The sequence below is a fragment of the Equus quagga genome, chromosome 20 (assembly GCF_021613505.1).
Source record: "Equus quagga isolate Etosha38 chromosome 20, UCLA_HA_Equagga_1.0, whole genome shotgun sequence".
In the NCBI taxonomy this organism is placed as follows: domain Eukaryota; kingdom Metazoa; phylum Chordata; class Mammalia; order Perissodactyla; family Equidae; genus Equus; species Equus quagga.
In genome coordinates, this window is record NC_060286.1 from 3,429,149 (window position 1) to 3,440,352 (window position 11,204).

The 11,204-nt window shown below is 38.2% G+C and overlaps 1 protein-coding gene across 1 annotated transcript in view; it reads left to right on the forward strand.

Annotated features, from left to right (window-relative positions):
* Positions 1-5,324, forward strand: part of PELI2 (pellino E3 ubiquitin protein ligase family member 2) — a 177,318-nt gene extending 171,994 nt beyond the window's left edge. Inside the window, exon 6 of the mRNA XM_046647610.1 lies at positions 475-5,324. Within this exon, the coding sequence (XP_046503566.1) occupies positions 475-1,041 (567 nt within the window). The 3' untranslated portion in view covers positions 1,042-5,324. The remainder of the gene's footprint in view (positions 1-474) is intronic.
* The last annotated feature ends 5,880 nt before the right edge of the window (positions 5,325-11,204 follow it).

Below are 11,204 nucleotides of genomic sequence, written 5' to 3' on the forward strand. Positions count from 1 at the left end.
GACAGTCAGGGTCCCCAGGAGTTGTTTGGACCACTGTAGTAATTACTGCAGGGCCCTACAGGGTCTGCTGGACGGGCTCTGGTCAGAAAGAGTATGAACCTTCACTGGATGGACTGGTAGCCCTCTCCTGTCCCGTGTGAGATCAAAGAGTAATTGTGTTATTGACTTAGGAGGAAACAAACATGCAAGGAGATTGTGTTCGTGAGAATAACCACTCCATCAGTTGACCCTGTAAACCTCAGTATGTTATGCTTAGGGCTTGTGCACATGGCCTGTGTGTATGTGTTATATCCCATGTTCAAATGAGGAAACCAAGGCTCAGGGAGGATGTTACCCCAAGTCCTGTTTTTAGTAAATAAACCGCCACCCTGTGTTTTCTGCAAAGATGATTTTTGTTTATTCTGAGAGGAAAGAATGTTAGAGTGATTTGATGAATTTTGCTGTTAAAAGGGATGTCTGTCAAACTTGTCGTAGGTGGAAAGTGAAACCAATGTCCTGCAGGACGGCTCCCTCATCGACCTGTGTGGGGCCACTCTTCTCTGGAGAACGGCAGATGGCCTCTTTCACGCTCCAACTCAGAAACACATAGAAGCGCTGCGGCAGGAGATCAACGCCGCGCGGCCGCAGTGCCCCGTGGGGCTCAACACCCTGGCCTTCCCCAGCATCAACAGGAAGGACGTGGTGGAGGAGAAGCAGCCCTGGGCATACCTCAGCTGCGGCCACGTGCATGGGTACCACAACTGGGGCCACCGGAGCGACACGGAGGCCAACGAGAGGGAGTGTCCCATGTGCAGGACTGTGGGCCCCTACGTCCCTCTCTGGCTCGGCTGCGAGGCTGGGTTTTATGTAGACGCAGGACCACCAACTCACGCTTTCACCCCTTGTGGACACGTGTGCTCAGAGAAGTCTGCAAAATACTGGTCTCAGATTCCACTGCCTCATGGAACTCACGCCTTTCACGCTGCCTGCCCTTTCTGTGCCACGCAGCTGGTTGGGGAACAGAACTGCATCAAATTAATTTTCCAAGGTCCAGTTGACTGATGCCGTTGACAGCCATTTCTGACTTTATTAACAAGTTACTGTGAAAATTTTGCCACTAACTCTAGATTTTACCTTTTTATAATGCTGTTTATTAAGGGGAAGGGGACCTGAGGCTGGGAAAAAAGAGGGGACACATGATGAAACATGCCAGGAATTTGACAGATGCCAGTGGTGTGTTGCATGCACAAAACAGCAGCATTGTCATTGCAGTCTGCTTGATTAAACCATGCTGTCTTTATAATAATCGGATTTAAGATGCCATGCTCTTATTTTAACCTTGGGTTTTAAACAAGTGTTTTCCTTTGTAGACTTGGACAGGACTTGAAATCATATTTTACAAACGTAGATGAAATTTATTCAACACTTGTTGGCTCTTAATGCGCAGCTTCCGTGCTGCGTGGTGTGGTGGTGTGGGTGTCGGCAGGAAGACGTGCAGCGTCTGGAGGTGCTTGAGCCAGGCTGGAATCTGACCAGTGCCGAGGGCGGCTCCACAACGTGTTGTTGGTGGATGGAGACCTTAGGTACAGGTGGTGGTTTTGAAATCTGGGCTTATTTCTGATTTTTCCTTTTTGGGGAGAGAATATTCTTGTGTTGTCATGTTTTCTTTTTTTAGCTTCGGTGCTTTATACACATATTCATTAAATACCTTGGCATTTCAAACAGAGAATTTTTCCATAGCTTTTTAGTCTGCCTTTGTTATTTCTGTGTGCTATGGTCTGTCCCTGATACTCACCTTGCATAGCCAGAACTGTTTGGTTGATTAAAAGATAGCAGCTTTTAAAAATTCACTGAGGGTGATTGTTGCAGCAGCAAACATGGCCTAGGTACATAATATCAAGTTTATTTGCTTACTGAATTGTTTAAGATTTGAGTGATTAAAACTAAGATTTTACTTTTTAAAACCACTTGTTGGGGTTCCTTAAGTTTTTTTTTCTTCCTTAAGAAAGCCAAAATTCTGTGAGCCTAAAAGTAACACATCACAATGTTACAGTCGTTTTTGTTACTCCCTTTCCACCATCTGTCACCTTCCCTCGCAGCTTACGGAGCCCTGTTAAGTTTCGAAAATGTTTGCAAATCAAACTAAGTTTTAATGTGATCCTTAGATGTACACAACGCCAAGTGGTACATCTGCAGAGATAATTTGAAATTCCTGATTTCGAGAGAGTAAATGAGTGTTTACTGAGGAATAATTAAATCAGAATTTCATATGAGCTTCACCATCCTTCTCTTTTAGTCTCATTTCATGTTGAATAATGGTTCTTGGATGCTCGTTCTCTGCTTGGTACCAGCAGTGTCACTGCTCCCAGAGCATCAAGATCTTTTAGGACGTGAGGCTGCCAGAGCTGGGTGAGAGGACATAGATCCCTGCCACGTGCAGCACATGTTTATTTAAACTAACATCCTCTTAAACTGACCATTGCAGGTTTGTGCTACGTTTTTTTAACCTTTGTAAAGATATATAATTTATATGATTTTAATATACTGTATCCATACTTGAATTGGTGTATCCATGTTTTGCCTACTGGCAAATATTTTGCCTTTTTGCAATTGTTCCAACCCATTTTGAATGTCCTTTTCCTTAAAGTGGTAAGATGTATTACTCTTGATTACTGCTGCTTAATTTGACTTAACAGATAAAAACTTCAGCCTCGTAGTTTTAAAATAGCTTTACTTTTCAATGGAGAGTGTTGTTTAGGATGAGGCGTTTTCGTTTTGGTAATTTTTAAGTGATGTGAAAATCCACCAGCAGTCCTCTTATCAGTAGCTTACTCTACTCTGTATAGCTTATTCTGCCTGCAGACAGAAAGTGAAAGAGAAAAGTGGAATTGCCTAGAGTGACATATCGAATGCCTTGTGATTTAGCCAGCGTCTCCAGTGACCACCCTTCACTGATAGAGGGAGTCTTTTCAGTTGGGATTCTTTGGGCCCCACAGAATGAGAAAGGAGGTGCATGGTCCCTTTTCTTGCTCTATGGCTATAAGGTGGTTTGAGGAGCCTTGATACCCTAAAAGCACCTTGTAAATAGTCTTGCATCCAGAAAGGCTGGATTTTACCCATCAAAAAAATTTTACGTTCTGATATAATTTTCCACTTCAACAACTATCCATAAATCTAGTAATTGCGCATGCAACATATGCCCCAAAATAAAGCTATCTTCCAACCTGGAAAATTTCTGATTTTTAGTAAGCTCAGATAGCTTAGTGGAAGTTGGAATTTGGGTAATAAATTCCAAGCTCTTGGAAGGGGTAACAGTGAACCGCCCTCTGTCAGAGCCACATCTTGTCCTTTGACTCCCAGGCGAGGGCCCTCCCACACTGCCTCGGGAGCCGCGGAGAGGTGGCCAGTTTGCAAAAAGGAAACCGTGCTTACCTTGGCCACTTGTAGTAAGATCCCCTTATAATTTTGGCTAATGAGATTTTTTTTTTTAAGAGTTGAGAGTAATTTAGTTTGTGAGAATCAAGAACTCCAGCTCACCAAAATAGAGTAATAAGTTCAGAAAAGGTCACTTCTAAAGGTCACCTTCTGTGTTTATGTCTTGCTTGCCATCCAGTTACGGGGGCGGCCCGCTCCCCCTGGTGTGTGCACATGAGAATGCCCACCAGGCCCTGATCTCGGCCTCACCAAAGGCCTTTTGTGAACAGGTTTCCAGCAGTAAGGCCCCAGTGATGTATTCCCATAGATATTACTTTTTCAGTTGTTTATGTCAGTTTACTACAGAAAAAAAATGATTCAGAGTAGATGGGATACAAGTCTGAATATTTTCCTAGTCTGGAATTATTTTGTTATTAATGATAGTGCTGCCGGGTCATGCGTGCTCCAACCCTTAACATTTCCCTTACTTGGTTCCGCTTTTTGCAAAAAGGGCTGCAGTTCACACTCCAGACTAAGTATTAGGCTTTCTGGGTTTTTTTTTTTTCCCCCAACTGTGGCCCAAAACAATTAAAGTCTTTTAATATAAATAGAGAGCATATTTATCATTCCTCGATAGTTAATTATAGAGTTTGGTACCTTTGTGCCTCAGGGAAGCCACATAATATAGCTGGTTATAGAATTTCAGGGTTAGGGTTTAAAGAAAGGAGAAAGCCATTGGAAAAGTGATGGGCTCCATTAAGGAGACTAATGAATCCGGATGCAGAAATATGCCAGAAACTGGCATACACATGATTGTAGTAGAATTTATTTCCAGTATCAATAGGGAAATTATTTTAAGTTATTACGTATTCTGTATTAGGAAAGTTGAGGAGAACTCTCTGCATAAAGCTTCATTGCTTTATTCTTGCTTACATAAACTCAAACTCCTGTTATTTGGGAGCTCAGTATTGTTATTTGGGCACTTTTGAGAGTTTAAAAGGAGCACGGTTTCTCCTTAATTTAAGTGTAACATAGGTTACAGAACTGTTACCTGCCGTTCTATGATTTTGATCAACTTCTTTTGTGTTTTAAAGCCATTCTGTTCTTTGGATTCGTGTGAAAGGATGTATGATCACACCATTGTTAAAGCCAGCTAAAAACTAGTTATCCTCACGCAGTCCTGCCTGATAACAGTGGAATTTCTGGTGGACAAACCACAGAACCTTGATTTTCAGGCAGATCCAGCTCCATTCCCATGGCTGTTGATCTTCTCTCCCCATCGTTTCTCAGCCTTCCTGGGCTGCGAGAGGGAAGTTCCTCATTCAGTGCTGGGCACGGAGCACGGCCCCGTCACCGTTTGTGACCCGGGCAAAGGCCAGTGAGACAGTCCAGGATCTGTTCAAAGAATGTAAGCATTATTGAAGCAGTCAAACAAGAGAAAGGTTCAGTGTTTCTTTTTACTAAAACTGACTGACTTCCTCTCAAGTCGGTTTTCGCCCTTGTGAAGGATCCCTAGAGGAAGATGGGGACAGACACTACTTTTCCAGTTCTGCTTCACTGTTTCTAAACAGACAAAAGTAAACTGAAAAGGGAAGTTGTTTTCTTTCTAACCGAGATGACAGATTGCTTCTCTGTGTTAAATAGTCTAGAAGTAAAGAGGGTGGTCCTATTTACCATGTATGGTGTTATGAGCAGTTAAATTCTATGGATATATTTGTAAGACTGTTCTTTTTATATTTCATGTCAAATTGAAAAGTTTATTTCTTCACTATTGTACCTGTGGAAATACAAGCCATTTTACAGGAAAAATCTTCAAAAACTATTAAACAGATCTCAGTATATTTGTGAGTCTTTGTCTTCAGACTGTGGTTGTGCTGTGTTCATCGGGACATTCAATAGGGCGTTGATAGAAAAGTACACTTGATTTTTGCGTTTCTCCAACTTCCTAGTTCATCCCAAACAGTTGACTCTATTACTGTTTTATATTCTGCACAATACAAATTTAAGTCTGGATTCTGAAAATCTCCTTAATTTTTTTGTTAAAGAAATTCCATTGGTGTTTATGTTACTACTTCTTGTAACATTACATCACTGTCAAATGTAACTGGAGAATTTAACCTGGCTTGTAGAGTTAATAGATGTTCTTCGTGATCATCATAGACATATTGCTACTTTTGTGACAATCTTCATTCACTTTTAACAACGTAAGTATTGTGTGTAAGCCTTCAAGCCTTAAACGAATCATAAGAAAATAGATGTATTTATGACAGCTCTTTTTCTCATGATGCTGATATTCAAGGATTCTTAATATTGTTGAGGGAAATCAAGTTTTTATTTCCAAAAAATGGAAATTCACATTTATATAGGCTTTTATTTCAGGAGTTAAGTGTTCCATACTTTATTGAATCTAAGATGCCATGAATTATAAGACATGTTATTATAGAAAAACATAACCGGTTACAATTATAAGAAAAATCCCATTCTACAAAGATGCAAAGACTGTTTAATAGGGAAAGAATAGTGTTTTCAACACATGGAACTGGAAACAGCTAGATACCCACATGCAAAACAATGAAGTGCAAAAATTAGCAAAAAATGGATCGGAGAGCTAAAACTATACGACTCTTAGAAAAAACACATAGTAAATGTTTGTGATCTTGAATTAGTCAATGATTTCTTAAATATAACACCAAAAAACAATAAAAGAAAAAGATAAATTCGACTCATCAAAATTAAAATGTTTTGTGCTTCAAAGGACACTGTCGAGAAAGTAAAAACCCACAAAATGGGAGAAAACATTTGGAGATCATGTATCTGATGAGGGATTTGTATCCAGAATATATGAAGAACTCTTATAGCTCATCAATAGACAACCCAGTTAAGAAATGGTCAAAAGATTTGAATACGTATTTTTCCGAAGAAAAAGTACAAATAAGCACAGAGAAAGATGCTCAACATCGTTAACCATTAGAGGAATGCAAATTAAAGCCATAAGATATTACTTTATACCCACTAGGATGTCTAAAGTCAAAAACAAAGACAATCACAAGTGTTGACAATGTGTTGAAAAATTGGAACCCTTATACACTGTTGGTGGGATTGTAAATGGGGCAGCTGCTTTGGAACAAACAGTTTGACAGTTCCTCAAAAGGTAAAATAGACAGTTACCATGTGACCCAGCATTTCCACTCCTACGTATATACCCAAAAGAATTGAAAGCATTTTCACACAAAAACTCATCCATGAATGTTCATAGCAGCATCACTCACAGTAGCCAAAAAAGTAGAAACAACCCAAAAGTCCATCAGCTGATGAATGGGTAAACAAAATGTGGTATATCCATACGATAGAATATTATTCAGCTATAAAAATGAAGTACTGATACATACTACGACAAGGATGAACTTTGAAAACATGCTAAGTGAAAGACGCCAGACACAGTAGGTCACATGTATGTCAGAGGCAAATTCACAGAGACAGAAAGTAGATTAGTGGTTGCTAGACGTCGAGCAGAGAGAGGATATAAGGAGTGATTACTACGTGATTACTTACGTGATTGCACGAAAATGTTCTAAAGGCATATGGTCATGATGGTTGCACGAAAAGTCACTGAATTGTACACTTTAAAAGGGTGACTTATGGCATGTGAATTATGTCTCAAAACTTATTTTAAAAAAGATACTAAATGCAGAGATATTAGATTGTGGAAAAATTTGCATCTTAGAATTGAAATGGAGTGCCATAGTCTTTCAGATGAAAATATCCAGGAGCCTCTAACTTTTGCCTACCTTGAGATGTTTTCCAGTCTTAGAACATTTTTGGCTTATTCCTTTCCATCATACTTCCAGTAGCCATTAGAGAAAGAAAACATACACATAAGAATGCTAAAAAGATTAGAAGACAACCTCATATTCAACTGACTGCCTTTTTTGCGTTATTAGGATGAAAAAGTAGAAATACAACGCTATTTCTGAAAGAATAGAATTGATACTGTGGAAGAATAGAATGCTATTCTGAGGCCTCAAAATCCACTGTCTTTAAAAAGGACTTTTGTAAATGAAAACTTTTATAATCAAAATAAAAACCAATAGAGGACCATTGTAAAAAATTTAAAACCTGGCAAGTATAAAGAATAAAAGTTATACCCATCACCGGGAGATAAACACTGTTAATACTTGGAAGTATATATTCCTAAACTTAAAGGAATTTTTAATTGTGACTTCAATTTTATTCTGGTCTTAGTTATTTAATTACAAAGACTGTTTTATATAAGTTTTGAAATGTGGCTTTGGGAACAGAGGGAAAAATTATGACTTGTGTGTCTTTAGTGGGTTTCTCAGTAAGCAGCTGCAGAGGAAGTTCTTTCTTCCAGGGCACAAAATGTGTCTGAGGCTGGCAGAATGACACCGTGGTGGTTATGGCTGCCAAAGCTAAGAAAACTGCTCTCAAACTGTTGAATTCCCCTGAACGCTCACTACCAGTAATGAGACGTGCATTGGAGTGTCCAATGGACGTTCCTTCTTTTGTCTTCTAAACAGGTTCGAGTTGAAGAATGTTAAGGTTATTCTTATTAGTTAAAAGAGGTATAATGGACTCTTCCTGGCCTAATTCCAGGTTCGAACTTGAGCTTACATCAGAGTGCCCTGAGGTGTTTGCTTAAAATGCAGATTCCTCAGCTACATCTGCAGAGGCTGACGATAATGCACTGGTTTTCTAGATCTCTCCAGGAATTTACACTGTGGACAATCTAGATGACCCTGCAGGTGATCCATGTTCCATGCTTTGAGAAATTCTTCAACTCAACAATTCTATCGATTGTATGCCTCTGCAGTGCAAGTGAAGGGTTAAAGATGAGAGTTATACATAACTCTAGGAGCTTACTGAGTTCTTAAAATTGTTTAACATGATGGAAACTTGCCATGCATCAGCAAACTGGGTGTCATCACAGCACGTTTCACAGGCTTTGGGTTCCTACCATCTAGTGATGTATTTCTAATAAAACTTGGAAAGGGAAATGTTTTTAATTCCAGAGGCTGATTTCTGAATACAGTCTGGAAATATACTGCTATTCAGATTCATTGGGTTAAATGGATGGGCAAGTATTTCCTCATCTATGAAATAGAAGTGAAAATGGTGCTTCTACTCCTTAGAGATGTGAAGGTAACATATATATCCTTGATGGTGCATAATAAGCACTTATTAAATGATAGGAGTTTATATTGTTCCCCTGCAGGACATTTCCCAGTATGTCATCTTCAGACCTTAAGTCCCAGAAACTATTCTGAAAAAAAAGCCATGTAACCTTAAACCTTTGGAAATAATCTAGTACATCCCAAATTTATTTGATGACAGACTCCCGTTTTTCCCATATAATGTATTTTAAATTCTTGGGGAGTGCTATAATTGATAGGCTTTAAACATTATGGACACATTCTCAAAATTACTTTTATTTTAAATAAAACAAATGAGCTTGAGCCCAGTGTTGACCATTGCTGTTCATATAGTTCTAAACCCTAATCTTTAAAGGAATATACTATTGTTGCATATGCACAGCTCTGTATCACAGCCTCTATGACTTAAAACATTTTAATATGTTTTATGCTGATGATCATGTAATGATATTATTTTATGAAAAGAAATACACAGCAAATATACTTGTGACTATATTTGAGAATAAAATTGAATTACGCACCACCCTTTCAGTTGGTAGATGTTTCTCAATTTTAAATGCAGTTAATTTATTTTTGATAGTCACAAAGTTCTATTCCGTTTATTAGAATTAAGTTATTTGCTTGGAACAGTGCACCTCTCGGCTTGGGTGGATACCAAGCTGGACTATCACCTCCTGTGGCTGATGGAAAGCAAGGATGCTTGACTTGTTCTCCTGTTAGTTTCTTATATAGAGTGAGAGTAAGAGCTCATTTAAAATACTACAATCTATGCAATGAAATTCAACAAACTAGCCGAATTTCAAGTCCCTGCAGCCTACCAACATTTTCGTTGGACTAGAACTCCTTATTTACCTGGACCAGTTGATTGTACTTAGAGCTTTTAATGTATTTGATTGTCTGCTTAAATTCCTTATCTATAGAATGAAATCTGCTTTAGAAAATGAAGGTTTCATGATGAATTGTGCCCGAATCAACATGGCTTAAATTAGAAAGCACAAAGCCAATGTGGACAGTGGGAAGAGCATTGAGTTAGGTGTCAATTTCTGGTAATTGTGTGACCTCTAATTAATTGTGTGATCTCAGGCAAGTTGCTTAATCTCTCTGCCTATTTTTTCCATGGGAGATGATGAAATTGAGGTAAATCAATCACATGTCAGGTCACAAAACAAGTCTCAGAAAATTTAAGAGATTGAAATTATGCTAAGTGTCTTTTCCTACCACAATGGAAGGAAACTAGAAAATAATAGCAGAAAGGAAACGAAACTTCACAAAAATGTGGAAATTAAACAGCACACTCTTGAATAACCATTGAGTCAAAGGGTAAATTAGAAAATACCTTGAGACAAATGAAAACAAAACAATAACATATCAAAACTTACATTCTAAAAGGGAAATTCCTAGCCATAAGTGCATACATTAAAAAAGAAGAAAGATCTCAAACAACCTAATCACATACCTCAAGGAGCTAGACAAAGAAGAACAAACCAAGCCCAAAGTTAGGAGAAGGAAGGAAATAACAAAGAGCAGAAATAAACAAAATAGAAAATTTAAAAAAGAAAAAAAGACTGGGAATTGGGTTTTGTAAACGGTAAACAAAATTGACAAACCCTTAGCTAGACTGAGAAAAAAAGAAACTCTAAATAATCAGAAATGAGAGAAGAGACATTACAACTGATGACAGAAATAAAAAGGATCATAAGATACTGCTATGAACAATTATCCACCAACAAACTGGGTAACCTAGAAGAAATGGACAAATTCCTAGAAACATAGGATCTACTGAAACTAGGTAATAAAGAAATAGAGAACCTAAACAGACTCATCACTACTAGGAGAATGAATCAGTAATCAAAAACTTCCCAACAAAGAAAAGCCCATCAACAGATAGCTTCACTGATGAATTCTACCAAACGTTTAAAAAAGAATTAATGCCAGTCCTTCTCACACTTTTCCCAAAAATTGATAAGGAGAGAATCTTTCCAAGTTCATTTTATGAGGTCAGCGTTATTATACCAAAGCCAAACAAAGACACCACAAGAAAAGAAAACTGTAGGCCAATATCTCTGATGAATATAGTTGAAAAATCCTCAACAAAATACTAGCAAACTGAATGCAACAGCACATTAAAAGGATCATATGTCACGACCAAGTGGGATTTATCCCTGGCATGCAAGGATGGTTCAATATATGAAAATCAATTCAGTGATATATCAAATCATAAGAATAAAGGATAAAAATCACGTGATCATCTCAATAGATGCAGAGAAAACATTTGATCAAATTCAACATCCATTCACAATAAAAACTCTCAACAAACTAGGAATGGAAGGGGAATACCTCAACATAATAAAGGCCGTATGTGAAAAGCACACAGTTAACATACCCAATGGTGGAAAACTGAAAGCTTTTCCTCTAAAATCAGGAACAAGGCAAGGATGCCCACTCTCACCACTTCTATTTAACATAGTACTGGAAGTCTTAGCCAGAGCAATTAGACAAGAAAAAGAAATAAGTCATCCAAATTGGAAAGGAAGAAGTAAAATTATCCCTTTTTGCAGATGACATGACCTTACACATAGAAAACCCCAAGACATCATTTAAAAAATTATTATAACTAATAAATTAATTCAGTAAAGTTGC